The sequence below is a fragment of the Barbus barbus genome (assembly GCF_936440315.1).
Source record: "Barbus barbus genome assembly, chromosome: 22".
NCBI lineage: Eukaryota > Metazoa > Chordata > Actinopteri > Cypriniformes > Cyprinidae > Barbus > Barbus barbus.
In genome coordinates this window covers 16335953-16351703 of record NC_136750.1, presented here as the reverse complement: position 1 = coordinate 16351703, position 15751 = coordinate 16335953, and the positions used below count along the sequence as shown (strand labels likewise).

Below are 15751 nucleotides of genomic sequence, written 5' to 3'. Positions count from 1 at the left end.
AAAGAAGGACTAGAGCTCTTGGAAACAATATCAAAGAAATGTCTATAGTTACTGTTGTACAGGAAAAATGGCTTCCTGTAAATGGATTCTGTCTTTGCACATAGTCTTTAAAATGCAACACATAAGGAAGAAATGGCAATATAGATACAAGGATGGTAAAAGGGTAAATGACCAGAGGTGTTTGGCCAATTGTAATATTACTGTGAACTGCTTTGCAGCTATAAGTCACCATCAATACCTCCTGAGAGAACCTTCATCTTATTTTTAAGAGCTGAATTAAGGATATCCCTTTTTAAGACTGAAGAAAATACTAAACCCAGCTACCTGTAGATGGATGAACAATGTTTTCAGATAGACTCTGGAACTTTATGATTTATTCAAATGTTCCTATGTCAAGTTTATATGACTGAGGAACAGTTGAGAGAGAGACTCAAGGATTCCTCAAACATCTGTGATGTATGTGTCTCAGCTGTGTAGAAATGCAGCTTTTTTTCGTAGCTGTTGCTGAGGTGCTTTTTATAGTGGATTGTTCTGCTTTTCAGGAAATGGCTGTTAATCTGCAACACCAGTGCACCGATATTGGTTGTATATGGGCAAAGTATTAGTGTCATAATCAATGCAGATGTGTTTTTATCTTAAATGTGTCTCCTAGAAGAGGGAAAATCATGGGCTTTGTCACAGTAAAGCTATTTACTACTGGCCTTTCAGACTGTTCATGCGTCATCTATCTCTGGAACCCTTCAACGTCACACAAATGGACTATATATATTTTTTATACTATTCAAAAGAGTGGGGTCAGATATTAATAGTTTTATTTAGCAAAGATACATTAAATCGACCAAGAGTGACAGTAAAGGCATTTATAATGTTACAAAAGATACTGCTGTACTTTTGAACTTTATCAAAGAATTCTGATCAAAATTACCACAGTTTACACAAATATTAAGCAGCACAAGATGAAAATTCAGCTTTGTCATCATAGGAATACATCTTAAAATATAAAACAGTTATTGTAACCATTTCTTTCACAATATTACTGCTGTATTTTTTATTAAATAAAGCCTTTGTGAGCATAAGAGGCTACTTTCAAAAACATTCAGAAATCATACCCAAAACCTTTGAATGCTCAATCTTTACAGGTTTTGATATTTTGAAATGCATGTTCATTGAAAATAACCTAAATAAATGTATAAATACATGTAGCTCTCTAAACCTTTACCCCATTCACAAGATTTAGTAACCATTATTTAGCAGAAAAAGGCTCATGCTAACTGCAGAAACTAACTCATAAAATATCCATGGAGTACTTGTTTAGATGTATATGAAAGGTTACCACAGATAGTGGTCAGACGCGATAAGAGAAGGCATACTGTGGTCTGTGTAGGGTTTATATTATTAAAAAAAACTATGGATTGTAGTGTATTAGAGAGAGAAGATTAGTATACAGTATGTTTGTAGGGATAAGCATTTTATGTGTTTTGGTTACATTGTGTTATTTTTGTAAAATAAATGTGTAAATAGCAGATGTCTAAACAGCAACTTCTTTGATTCATTTTACCATCCAAAGGCAGGGTGAAGTGCGTCACATCTTAAAAACGGTTTGCATCACCGAAGAGTCCTTTGGCCCTTATTGGTTATGCTTTACTCCTGTAATGCAAATTTTCACAGCATAACTGTCAGAATAAAACACTGCATAGGACAACGTCTTGATATCGATCATGTCACTAGATGTAAATTACAAAAATGATTGTAACATTTACATAAGACAGAACGACACAAATTGAATTAAATTTACAGCATTTACAGAACAAAAATATTTGCACATTCATAGTGCTAACACATTTTTCTCAACTATAAATGATGTATGAATAGCTAAATGACCATATAAAAAAATCAACCATACTCTGCACATACATTATTAAATTCACACATTTTGAAATATATTTTAAGTTAATGTCATTATATTTAGTTCAGAGGTGTTTTCTGCATTGTTGTATTGTTACCTATTGGCCAAACTACCGGCAAACAGGTTCCTGATAGAGACCACAACAGTTTGTAAAATAAATTGTTGCATTTTTCACTCCACTCCAGGACCCCTCGAAAGAAATTGTTCCATTGTTGACAGTGCTGCAAACAAACATTTTTATATTGATGTGGTCTAAATAAACATTTCCCAGGAAAAGGAAAAGTTCACCCAAAACTGAAAATGTACTCATCCTTAGGCCAATGAATCCTCTGCAGTGAATGGGTGCCGTCAGAATGAGAGTACATGTAGCTCATAAAAACATCACAATAATCCACAAGTAATCCACAAGACTCCAGCCCAAAATCCAACAACAGATTAGTTTAGAACGGTTTTCACGTGTAAACAGTGCTTGATAATATTTCTCTTCTGAATAAAACAATACAACTTTTTCACTGAAGAAAGCAGTAGGACTCGTATTTTAGTCTGAAGCAACAGTTTAAACCGCCTTGATGTGATTATCATCACAGCTTTTCATTTCTGATGTTAACAGATGGACTGGATTCATGTTGATTACTTCTGGATTATTGTGATGTTTTTATTAGCTGTTTGGACTCTCATTCTGACGGCACCCATTCACTGCAAGGGGTCCATTGGTGAGCAAGTGATGTGATGCTAAAGTTCCTCCAAATCTGTTCTGATGAAGAAGCAAACTCCTCTATATCTTGGATGGACTAAGGATTAGTATATTTTCAGAAAATTTTCATTTTTGGATAAACTATTCCTTTAAACACTTCAATCCAGAGTGCTTTCAGATCACTACAATCAATGCAACATTCTCTTTCCTTACCTTTTGAAAAGATCATAACAGCAAGTTTCAATGTTAGATATAGTGCTATTGAGGTCTGTATTTTGAAACACATCCACACAGTCCAACGGAGGAACGAAAAGTATACCTACAGGCAGAACAATGCTAAACTTAACTCAATATCAGATTGTATCAAAACCCCCAGATGGGGGCTGTGGCATAGTAGTTCATCTGTGCTGGTTACTGATATTAGGTTAAAAGGTTTGAACCTGGCAAACAGAAATTCATAAACCATCACTGTTCTGTTTAATGTGCAATGTAAGCTGCTTTGACTAAAAATTTTAGATTTTTTAAGAAGATTTTAATAATTACAGATTGCTTACCAGCAACACAGGCATTGATCAGGGAAACACATGTGCCTGTGAACAAGGCTCTGAGCACTAAAGTAGATATGACACTCTTCTTTGGTGGACAAATGGAGGCTATGGAATAATAATAATAATAAAAAACAAATCAGTAAATGATGTTATAAAATACTGAATACTGAACAATGGTGATAAGTCATAAAGCACATTATTAGCACCAAAATTATTTACGCACACTTCAAACAAGTGTTTTGAATTGATACTCACACAGGCCTCCAATCACAATACCAAGAGAGCTGAAATTAGCAAAGCCACACAGTGCATAGGTGCAGATGATTTCTGATCGAACCTGCAAGTAGTTTGGACAACATACTTTTCAGATTATGCATTTATGTTTATTTACTGCGTATTTATATACAATTTGATGAGACATTACATAAATACTTACGGAGATCCAATTTTTATCTACACCATCTTCTAAAGTGCCATTAAGTCTGTTATTTTTGAGCACTGACAGCTTCTCATAGGCTACAAACTCATTGAAGAAGAGTTTAATGCCAATAAGTTCAGCCACTGTAAAAGACTCATCGTATGGAATTCCCATCATGAAGGCCACCGGCATAAACACGTAGGAGCAGATTGACTGAGGAGTTGAAGGTAACAACACTTTTAAAACACTTTTGAATAGAAAGATTTGTAGGATGGTGATTATGACTCTTTTGATGGAACATGTACTGTAAGTACATTACCATTCAAAGGTTTGAGGCAGTAAGTTTTTTTTTTGAAGAAGAAATTTACATTTTTAATCGAGCAAGGATGCATTCATTTAAACAAAAGGTGACAGTGAAGACATTTATGTTGTTACAAAATATTTATATTTCAAATAAATGCGGTTCTTTTTAGCTTTCTATTTATAAAAGAATCCTGAAGTAATGTATTACGAATTCCACAAAAATAGAAATGTTTTGTGAAGACCGAAGTAATGGCTGCTGAAAATTCAGATTTGCCACCACATTAATTTTTTTAATAAATTCAAATAGAAAACAGTTATTTTAAATTGTAATAATATTTCAGAAAATTACTGTTTTTACTCTATTTTTGATCAAATAAATGCAGCCCTACTAAGTACAAGAGACAAAAACAAACCTAAAAGTCTTACTGACCCCAACCTTTTTTTGAACTGTAATACACACACGTATATATTTACATGTATATAAGTGATCTTGAACATCAAAAAAGCCACACAGTATTGGGTAATACACACCTCAAAAGTGACCTCTGGGTATCCCACCATGCCGCCCAACCATCCCAGAGTAGCATTTATGAAGCCCAAAATGGCAAGGAAAGCAATCAAGTTTGCAGCAATGTTGGCCACAAGTCCTATTGATGCAGATGCGCCACCGCTGACAGCTTCAAAGACATTCTGTTCACCACTGAACACACACACACAAAACAAAAAACATTTTAACATGCAACATACAATATTTAGAAACCTAAAGTTCATATTCAACAGGAGATCCCACCCGCAATCAACTTCAATCTGACTCTTGGGTGTGAACTTGCTCTTTTCAGTTTCAGGGTAGGACAATTTGGAGATGGCTAAAGCACATGGAGCAGCCATCACTGAAGCAGAAATCAGAGACGAGGCATCAATCTGTGTAGAGGAGATTTATTATCCCTTAGAGAAATGAACAAACTGCAAACTAAAGAACTAAACATTCCAGCTTTTCATGGAAGAATTTTATAATAAAAATAAGTACATGTCGTACCCCAAATGAGATGAATGCACCCATAACACTTCCTGCAATGGTGGCAAATCCTCCAGTCATGACAGCATGAATCTCAGATTTGGTCATGTCCTTCAAATAAGGACGAATCAAGAGTGGCGCCTCTGTCTGGATAAAAATCAAAACGTTACAACATTATGACAGAAATGAGCTACAATCAATAATGCTATAATCAAAAATGCTATAATGCTTTGTCCCAAAATTGTGTTAAAGGAACTTCTCCTTCAAGAAACTGATGCACATATAAATTTGTCAAGAAATGCTTTGAGACATTTGATTTTTTAATAATTCTGTGCATTATAGGAATGATGAGAGAATATTACCTGACCAACAAATATGTTCCCTGCCACACTGAGAGTCTCTGTAGAGGAGGTTCCCATCGTTACCTGCATTACCCAGGAAATCTTGGCATAGAAAAATACATTATTAATACATCCATATGAAGAACATATCTTGAAAGTCTCATAGGTTAAATGAATCCAAGACTGGACATTTCACTTTTACCTTTGTGATGATCCACTGTATCACACCCAGGTAGTACAGCACTGACATTACACTGCTGAAGAACACCACTACAGGCAGAACCTGTGAGCATGAAGCAACATTCAATAGTAAAAATAAACCCATCCATGCATTTCATGTCAACTATGTGTCATTTCTAACCTGGAAAGCACATATGTTGTCAATGAGGTTTCCAAACACAAATGATGAACCAGCTTTTGTGTAGTCCAGAAATATCTAAAAAAAAAAAAAAAAAGAAAGAAAGACATGATTTAGAACATGGCAGCCATCAAATTCTGTTTTTCTTTCTCTCCTGCAGTTTAAATAATCAATCATTATTGTTTTGTCATAATAAGTTACCACAGATTGTCACACATTAACTTCATTTAGAGATAAATCTTTCAAGTATGATGTTCATTGTATTGGTTTACACAATACAAAGGTGTTCAAATGTCTGTGAAAATGCTCCGGTTTTGCATTTTTCTAATTTAATAAAAATCATAATAGTGATGTTTTATAATATACCTGAACTTGCTTTCCAAGCCATTCGAATGCTACAAGACCAGGCTCTGTCCTAATGATAAACAGGCCAATGGCAAACTGTAAACCGAGTCCCCAGAAGACTGTGCTCCAGATCACCTAATTAGAATTCAAAGCAAACAACATTTTAGCTAAAAACCACACTAATTTAAACAATGTTCCTTTAGCATCTACATCTCATTCTTGTGAGATGATACAGGTAGGTGTAACCTCAACAATCTGCAAGGTTTGTAGGAAAGCCAAAGTCTAAAATATATATATTTTGAGATGCGCACATTCAATAAAACATGTGTGCAGGAATGTGTGTTTTATTACTCACTGCATTTCTGTGTGCAGAGAAGAGAAATATGGCAATAATGAATAGACAGACACCGCCAAAAGAGATGAGCTGCTCTGGGCGCTTTCTTGTGTCGATTGCCAACCATGCCACCAGCAGTCCCACCACAATTACTATGAACACCCTGCAACATACAGCGATGCATTGTCAGGGTTGTGGACTTATTTCTGGCCACTAGAGGCCCCCTCTGCCTTTTTGTTGGGTTTTAGTCATTATTATGTCTAATAGTTGTCACCTGTGCCTTGTTTCTGGTTGTGTATTTAAGCCACCCTTCTCCTGAGTACTTTGCTCCATGTTTCCTGTGCCATGACCAAGTCTAGGTCAGTCTCATGCCCTGCTTAATGGATTTAGCCTTAAACAACTTTGTGTATCTGGTATAGTTCCTTGATTTTCTTTTTTGACATGTGCTCTTTGAAACTGTTTGAAATCGCTCACAGATTTCCTTTTCTTTTTGTATTTTTATTTAATGCCTTTAGGATTTACTTTGTGGACCTATGGTAGTTACTTTTTGGAAGCACAGACATTTCTTTAGTTTTTGAGTGGATTCCTGTGAACTCTTTGTATGCCTTCTGGATTAACTTTGTGGACTTTTGGGATTTGTTTTTTTGGAACCGTTGTCAAACCTTTTTGCACTACTGGAACATTTTGTGCTGACTTTCTGGATTTATCTTGGAGTTTTTGGACTTGCATTTTCATCAAATTACAGATATTAAAATATTCCCCAGAACTGTTATCTGCATTTGGGTTCACCTTTCTTGACTTCAAGTTTTCACACTAGTCCACACATTTCTGACATATCATCCATGACACACGTGTACATTTATGGTTCCTGTTTTTTAAAAGCGCATTGTATTATATTTAGAGCTGTGGTTCTCAACCTTTTTGAAGGCCCCCTGTTGTCCAACAAAATACTCAAAGGCTCACCGATAAGTTATTTTCAATATTTCTACTGTAATCAGTTTTTTTCTTCCAAACTTGGTGAATTGATTAACTTTTTTTTTTTTTCTGAATTTAAGAACCGTTCTTCAATTAAAAGCATATTCTGACGAGAAAAATTCATATTTTTATTATAGAAATAATTATTAGAATTCGTCTGTTACAGCTTGACTTTTTTTAGCATTTTAATTTATTAATATTTTTATTTTTAATATACGAATAGTATGTAGTGAATGTGACATACATAATTCACCTTTGTTATTAAGCATAGTTCTACATACTGTTGATTATAAACGCAGCACTTTGTTCTTAGTGTGTTATTCATTACTACAGGGATCGCTGTCCCTTTAAATGGCGTGGTGACGTGGACGCGGTTGAGCGTCATGTTTTTCTCTTCTGTGTTGTACCTAAAAATAAATGACACACGCATTCGTGTGCTCAAAGTGAGAAGTTGCCACTTGCGATTTATTGCAATTTCCACACTGGTGACCCCGACATTAGTCTGCTGGACGTACCCAGAGACACGACACGACCATGACCGCGAACGCTGTCACCCTTAAACTCCCCGAATTCTGGGAATCGTCGGCATCGGCATGGTTCGCCCAGACTGAAGCGCAGTTCGCGTTGCGTGAGATCACCGCGGATACAACAAAATTCTACTATGTTGTGTCAGCTCTCGGAAATTCAACGGCATCCAGAGTGGTGAGCCTTTTAACAAATCCTCCGGCAACTGACAAGTATACAGTGCTCAAGGCCCACCTGTTAAAAACGTTTGAACTGTCGGACGCTGAGAGAGCCAGCAGGCTTTTTTCACTTCATGGACTGGGTGACAGCAAACCGTCCGAGCTCATGGACCGTATGCTGGATCTTCTGGGCGAGCACAGACCAGATTTTCTTTTCATCCAGCTTTTCCTGCGTCAGCTGCCTTCTCAAGTGCGAGCTGCATTGGCCAACACCACAATCACTGACTGTCGGAGCCTGGCTGAAGAGGCTGATAAATTTTTCCTGGCGAGTCAGGAACATTGTGTGGCCGCGGTTTTTCCCGCGCACGTTGCTATGGCGACGCGGGACGACTCCACACTCGTTGCGGCAACCACTTCTCGTCGGCAGCAGCCTTCTGGCCCCCAACAGCCTTCGGGTTTGTGTTTCTACCATGCAAAGTTTGGAACCAAGGCTACCAAATGCCGTTCACCATGCAGTTTCGGCGGTTCGGGAAATGTCAGGGCCGGCGCTCAGCAGTGGCCATGAGCGTCGGCCGCATAGGCAGGCTGCTTTTCATCCGCGACAGCATCTCCGGACGCCGTTTTCTGTGCGACACGGGGGCACAAAGGAGCGTCCTGCCTGCATCCCGTCTGGACATGGCGACCGACAGCCACGGCCCTCCTATGGAAGCTGCCAATGGTAGCCCCATCCGCACATATGGAACGAGGTATGTCGAATTGTGTTTCGGAGGACAGCAGTTCGGCTGGGATTTTGTTACAGCAAAGGTCGCCGTGCCCCTCCTCGGCGCTGATTTTTTATGCGCACATGGACTGTTGGTGGATGTAAAGAACCGCCGTCTGGTTGACGCCGTCACGTTTTGTTCTTATATGTGCACGCTCAGCGAGTCCGACCCCATACGACTGTCTAGCATGCTCTCAACGTCCGATGATTTCCACCGTCTGCTTGCCATGTTCCCAGCCCTCACTCAGCCCACTTTTTCGACATCTACCGTGAAGCATGGTGTGGAGCACCATCTCGCCACTACTGGTCCTCCTGTTTTCGCTCGAGCTCGGCGCCTCGACCCAACCAAGCTTACCGTGGCAAAGGCTGAGTTTGCCAACATGGAACGCCTGGGCATAGTACGCCGATCTGACAGCCCGTGGGCATCACCCCTCCACATCGTCCCCAAACCTGGCGGCGGCTGGCGCCCGTGTGGTGACTACCGGCGGCTTAATGAGGCAACGGCACCTGACAGATACCCTGTCCCAAACATACAGGACTTTTCAGCACACCTGGCTGGCAAGGTGATTTTTTCCAAGGTGGATCTCGTCCGGGGATATCATCAGGTGCCGGTACACCCACTGGACATTCCTAAAACGGCAGTAATTACGCCATTTGGTCTATTTGAGTTTCTGCGCATGCCGTTCGGCCTGAAAAACGCCGCCCAATCTTTTCAGCGCCTTATGGACTCTGTCTTGCGGGAGCTGCCTTTCCTTTTTGTGTACTTGGATGACATCCTGGTAGCGAGCATGTCCAAGTCTCAGCACCTGGTGCACCTTCGGACACTTTTTGAGCGGCTTAACCAACACGGATTAATTGTCAACCCCGCCAAGTGCCAGTTCGGTCTCTCCACTATTGACTTCTTAGGACACAGAGTCACTAAGGATGGGGCAGTCTCTCTCCCATCAAAGGTGGAGGCAGTCACACAGTTCCCACGCCCGCTCACTGTCAAATCCCTGCAGGAATTCCTCGGCATGGTGAATTTTTACCACCGCTTCATCCCTCGTGCCGCTCAGCTCATGCTGCCCTTGCACGAGGCTTTGAAAGGTAAACCCAAGCACGCTGTGGACTGGACTGAGAGCAGAGTCGAGGCTTTTGCTGCCACTAAGGCAGCCCTAGCGAATGCCACCATGCTGGCGCATCCTTCTCCTGCCGCCCCTATCGGCATCACCTCGGACGCCTCGGACTACGCTGTCGGTGCTGTCTACGAGCAGTGGGTAGGCGGGGCCTGGCAGCCGCTGGCTTTCTTTAGCCGTCAGCTGCGCCCCTGTGAGCGGAAGTACAGCACTTTCGACCGGGAGCTGCTGGCTCTCTACCTCGCCATCAGACACTTTCGTTCCCTGCTGGAAGGCCGACACTTCACTGCTTTTGTGGACCACAAGCCGCTGACTTTTGCCATGGCCAAAGTGGCTGAGCCGTGGTCCGCCCGCCAACAGCGGCATCTGTCCTACATTTCCGAGTTCACCACGGACTTGCAGCACGTTGCCGGTAAGAACAACCGCGTGGCGGACTGCCTATCACGGGCTGTGGCAGGGGCAGTCCATCTGGGTTTGGATTACAACCGCATGGCGGCGACTCAGACCACAGACCCGGATGTTCAAATCCTGAGGACCTCGACTACAGGGCTGCAGATCGAGAACGTGGTTTTTGGCGACGCCGGCGCCACGCTCCTGTGTGACGTCTCCACAGGTAGTCCGCGGCCGGTTGTTCCCTCGGGATGGAGACGACAAGTTTTTGATGCCATCCATGGTCTCTCCCACCCAGGTTCGAAAGCGTCACAGAGACTGGTTGCGGCGAAGTTTGTTTGGCACGGCCTCAAGAAGGACGTTAGGGACTGGGCTAACACCTGTGTTGAGTGCCAACGGGCCAAAGTCCACCGCCACACTAAAGCTCCCTTAGAGTTGTTCCCTGTGCCTGAGAGGCGTTTTGACCATGTAAACGTGGACCTGGTTGGTCCTCTGCCTTCCTCTCACGGTTTCACATATCTGTTAACCATGGTTGACAGGACTACCCGCTGGCCTGAGGTTGTGCCGCTGACGTCAGTGGCATCAGTCGAAATGACACGGGCATTTATTGGCACCTGGGTTGCCCGTTTCGGCACCCCTTCGGACATCTCCTCTGACCGAGGCGCGCAGTTTACGTCTGAGCTATGGAATGCCGTCGCACGGAGCCTCGGAGTGAAACTCCATCGCACAACCGCATATCACCCGCAGGCTAACGGACTCTGTGAACGTTTTCATAGGTCGATGAAGGCTGCCCTGCGTGCCAGCCTCAAAGACGGTAACTGGGTCGACAAGCTCCCATGGGTGATGCTGGGCATCAGAACGGCACCAAAGGAGGATCTTCAGTCCTCATCCGCGGAGCTGGTTTATGGGCAGCCGCTGCGGGTCCCAGGGGATTTTGTCCCTGGCATTACGGTTCCCTGGTCTGCTTCTCTCCAGCGCTCTGCTCTACTGGACAATGCGAGGCTTTTCGCACCTGTCCCTACTTCCCGTCATGGCCTCCCTCAGTCACACCTCCCCGCTGGGCTTCAGGCGGCTGGTTATGTTTTCATTCGCCACGACGCCCACAGGGGGCCGCTACACCCGCCCTACGAGGGCCCATTTCGGGTTTTGGAGACAGGGGACAAACATTTTGTGGTGGACAGGGGCGGCAAACCGGAGCGATTCTCCATTGACCGCCTTAAACCGGCTCACTTGGACGTGGCTAGGCCCATTGACCTGGCTCAGCCCCCACCACGCGGACGACCTCCTGCTCTGCGCCCACCCCTTGCCCCCCTTACTCCCAAGCCATCTCCACTCCATGCCCCACACACGTGTAATGACGGGACTCCGCCTGCAGTGGGGTCTCCTCGACCTCCGGAACAGCGCAGCCGTTGTGGCCGACTGATACGACCACCTCCCCGTTGACGGTTTTATTTTTTAATTATTTTTTTTCTCTTCTGATATGGTGAATTCTGGGGGGACGTGTGTAGTGAATGTGACATACATAATTCACCTTTGTTATTAAGCGTAGTTCTACATACTGTTGATTATAAACGCAGCACTTTGTTCTTAGTGTGTTATTCATTACTACAGGGATCGCTGTCCCTTTAAATGGCGTGGTGACGTGGACGCGGTTGAGCGTCATGTTTTTCTCTTCTGTGTTGTACCTAAAAATAAATGACACACGCATTCGTGTGCTCAAAGTGAGAAGTTGCCACTTGCGATTTATTGCAATTTCCACAAGTACTTATTTAAATACTTTTTAGTCATCTTGAGACCAACTTCGAAGTTTGCTGGGGTCGTCTAGCAGGTCCTCCTGGTTGAGAACCACTGTTTTAGAGTCACAACATCAATTTGCAGGAAGGCTAATTCACTTTCTTGAGGGTTTTTAGAATAATGATTTTAATTTTGAGGGGAAAAAGTCTAAGGTAAAGACTGATTTTGCTGTTTTGTTCTACAACAAATGCACGGTCGAAACATTAATTTTGTGACCTTTAAAAACTTAAGTGGCTAACAAGTTGCTATTTAAGTACATAGCTCACATTGCTGTGCTAGTTGTAGCCATGTTGTACAGTAGCAACTTGTCAGCAGTAGGCTAACAAAAACACTCTTCTAAAATACCATAGGAAATTCCAGAGGGAATAGTTCTCTTCTGAACAGATCTTTTAGTCACCTCCAAGCCATTCCAACAAACTAATTATATACACTACAGTTCAAATATTTGGGGTCAGTAGGACTTTTTTAAAATGAATTCCTTAATAGCAAGGGTGCACTACATTGATCAAAATTATAGTAGTGACATTTAGAACGTTACAACATCTTCCAATTTCACAGCACAACTTTTTTCAACATTGATAATTCAGCTTTGCCATCAAATGAATAAATGACATTTTAAAATGTATTACAACAGAAAGCAGATATTTTAAATTATTTCACAATATTGCTGTTTTTACTGTATTTTTGATCAAATAAAGCGCAGCTTTGGTGTCCATAAGAGATGTCTTGCAAAAACTTTAAAAACAGATCATAAATTCTAGAACAATAGTATATTAAAGAGTCGAACTCACCACTTTATCCATCTGATATTGGATCTGAAACCCCTTTGCACAGGCTTCAAGAACCTCCTTATGCTGTCACCCTTGTACTTATTCACCAGTTCACACACGATGATAAACACCCCCAGACAAGTGAGGACAACCAAAGCAATTGCCCTCTGGAAGTTTAAATAACATGCAGCAACGAAGTATACCAAATAACCTGCAATTTAAAACACAAAAACATTCTGAACATTGTTTACTTGTTAAATTAAAAACAATTATAGATATAAAACTGGGAAGATGAAAATATGTTACCAGCAGCAAGTATTCCCAAAGCAATGTATTTGATTATTTTGGAGTGTGTCCTACAGAAGGTCTCTGTGGCCGTGATGGGTATGCATGCTTTGCTGTGGTGAACAATGAATACATAGCTAAAGATCTTGCACATGTGAAGTCCTACAGCACATGACTGACAGAATTGAGATTAACAGAATCTAAACATTTACATTTTTGTCTATATTTCTTAATTAGAATGACATTGTAATTTCATAGGAATCTCATTTCCAAATAATGTGATAATGAAATCTGAATGATGTTGTATTTACAGATTAGATTCACAACCACACCTTAGGCATGATTTTGACTCTTTCTCTGACTCCTTTTTGTCACTGTCACTCAGGTCATCTGTTAATTTATCCTCCTAAGAACAGGAGAAAAAAAATCAAGATTTTAAATTTATTAACATTTTCTAGAGCACTTCCTCAAGCCTACCTTCATAAATGCTGGATTGTCCACACCTTGTTCATTCCCATACGAGACGGTTGTCAACTGTAAATCTGCTTTGTCCGCTGTAAAGAAAATATCAGAAAACTTTTTACCAGCTCTAATGAACCTTGATCCAACAATTCCTTAGGAGCTGCAGATTTCAAAACACGTCCGTTTCCACATTTCATCCAAACAATAAATACGAACACTTCCTTTATTTAAACCATGTCAAAAAAACACTTGTTCAAATACAACTTTGAATAAATCTAATAAAGAATAGAGAGGTAAATAAATGGCTTACTCATTTTGAATTCTCTGTGACAACTGCTGGGTCTTGAACCTTGAGCTGGGATATATACTCTGCCCACTTTGAAATCTTATCATTAATTAACTATACTAATGTGTTTTTATTTAAGACACTTGCAAGTTGCTATCAGATTGCTCGTCAGGGATGACTACACTGAGTAGTCATGAAACAGCCTCTTTTTATCATTAATTGCAATGAAGCTCCTCCTTATTTCCAGAGGCAACAAGATACAACGTGTAGAAGAAAACAAACTATCAAGAATAAAACTTGAAACGTGACGAAGGGCCTGCAATTCTATGGCTGTCCCAGAGGCAGAGTCACATGCTGAACAGGTGCCTAAGATGAGGAGCCAGTATTATCATTCATACTATCCATATATGACAACGAGAGCTCAATGACCAATCAAAACTTGTCCAAATCGAGCCTGATGACCAATTAAACCCTGATAGCTGATACAAAAACACAATATGTGACCCTGGACCACAAAACCAGTCATCACGGTCAATTATTTTTATTTTATTTTATTTATAGGCCTACATCAGGATAGGATAGGACAATATTTGGCCGAGATTTGAAAATCTGGAATATGAGGGTGCAAAAAAATAAATAAATATTGAGAAAATACCTTTAAAGTTGTCCAAATGAAGTTCTTAACAATGTATATTACTAATCAAAAATTACGTTTTGATTTATTTACGGTAGGAAATTTACAAAATACCTTCATGGAACATGATCTTTACATATTATCTTAATGATTGTTGGCATAAAAGAAAATTCTATAATTTTGACCCACAAAATGTATTTTTGGCTATTGCTACAAAACATACCCGTGCTACTTATGACTGGTTTTGTGGTCCAGGGTCACATATAGCGCTGTCCTTTCAAAGAATTTTCAGATTTCCCATAATTATTAGGTCTAGTATAATGTAGGCAGCAATAGGGTCGTGGTTTTGGATTCACAGGACACAATTTTTATCAGTGGGCCCTGTCCTGGGTCTTAGAAATATCTACAGTATATCATAGAAGCCTTTAATGACACCTGGTCACCAAAAAAAAAAAGCAGAGTTACATATATAATTTAACACTAAATACATAATTTAAAACAAAATTAGTGTACGAAAACTTCCAGCCTTACACAGTTAGGACACTAGATGCCACTGTTGCACATTGTAGAATAGAGTATGATTCAGTTTTATGCCTGAATTGAGAACACATCATTAATAAAACACACTGGCAGCAATTTCAGCATATGCTACTCCTATTAATATATGGAGAGTTATTATTCTCCAATTATTAATTTATATTACTCCTATTAACCTATTATTTGTTTGTTTTTTTCAAAACTTACTAGTACATTTACTCAAATGCATGTTTTGACTGTAAGTTATGGTCTGTATAAGGTTGTCATTGCACAATATCCAGCTTTAGATAAATTAGATTTGATTTGATTTTCAAAATGATGTCAAATGTAGTGCTTGTCTGACCGTAAACTTAAGTATTATGATGGTATCTCCTTAGAATGCTTTGCAGAATTAATAAATTAAATGCAACCATTAAACAAAATGTGGAATCTATTACTGTTTTCATGGAAACTTGTAAAATTAAATGGTGCCTAATACCATTTAGTTAACACAAGATGACGCAGACTCGCAGCTTAATAGACCGCAGTGTGCATCACTGCATTTTATTGAAGGTCTAGTGTGTACAAAACACATTAACAGATATTTATTAAGACATTTTATGTGCTTTGTTAGAGCAAGCAGTCATGATTCACTAATATCAACCAAGCCTTTCCAGAACATTGTATGTGTCCTCTTCACAAATTGAATGTATTGTTATTTAATTTTGTGCATGATCATTCTCATCAAAGTAAAGGTTTTTTATTGGCATCTATGGTTCAATTAACTTTCCAATGTACAAAAGATTCTTCAGATTATTC

The 15751-nt window shown here is 40.4% G+C and overlaps 1 protein-coding gene across 3 annotated transcripts in view; it reads right to left on the bottom strand.

Moving 5' to 3' along the window:
- Nucleotides 1-796: 796 nt before the first annotated feature.
- Nucleotides 797-15751, bottom strand: part of LOC306888500 (sodium/nucleoside cotransporter 2-like) — a 16404-nt gene continuing 1449 nt past the window's right edge. For 2 of the 3 annotated variants that reach the window (XM_079446839.1, XM_079446840.1), the window contains 18 exons: nt 13512-13588; nt 13367-13440; nt 13056-13147; nt 12771-12960; nt 6284-6425; nt 5950-6063; nt 5587-5661; nt 5428-5508; nt 5247-5327; nt 4906-5031; nt 4660-4790; nt 4413-4569; nt 3585-3779; nt 3404-3485; nt 3155-3253; nt 2814-2919; nt 2004-2127; nt 797-1647 (listed from right to left, as the gene is read on the bottom strand). In XM_079446839.1, coding sequence (XP_079302965.1) covers nt 2016-2127; nt 2814-2919; nt 3155-3253; nt 3404-3485; nt 3585-3779; nt 4413-4569; nt 4660-4790; nt 4906-5031; nt 5247-5327; nt 5428-5508; nt 5587-5661; nt 5950-6063; nt 6284-6425; nt 12771-12960; nt 13056-13147; nt 13367-13440; nt 13512-13517 — 1863 coding nt within the window. In that variant the 5' untranslated portion in view covers nt 13518-13588 and the 3' untranslated portion in view covers nt 797-1647; nt 2004-2015. Of the gene's footprint in view, nt 1648-2003; nt 2128-2813; nt 2920-3154; nt 3254-3403; nt 3486-3584; nt 3780-4400; nt 4570-4659; nt 4791-4905; nt 5032-5246; nt 5328-5427; nt 5509-5586; nt 5662-5949; nt 6064-6283; nt 6426-12770; nt 12961-13055; nt 13148-13366; nt 13441-13511; nt 13589-15751 lie in introns of all 3 variants that reach the window. The other variant, XM_079446838.1, reaches the window with a different exon arrangement.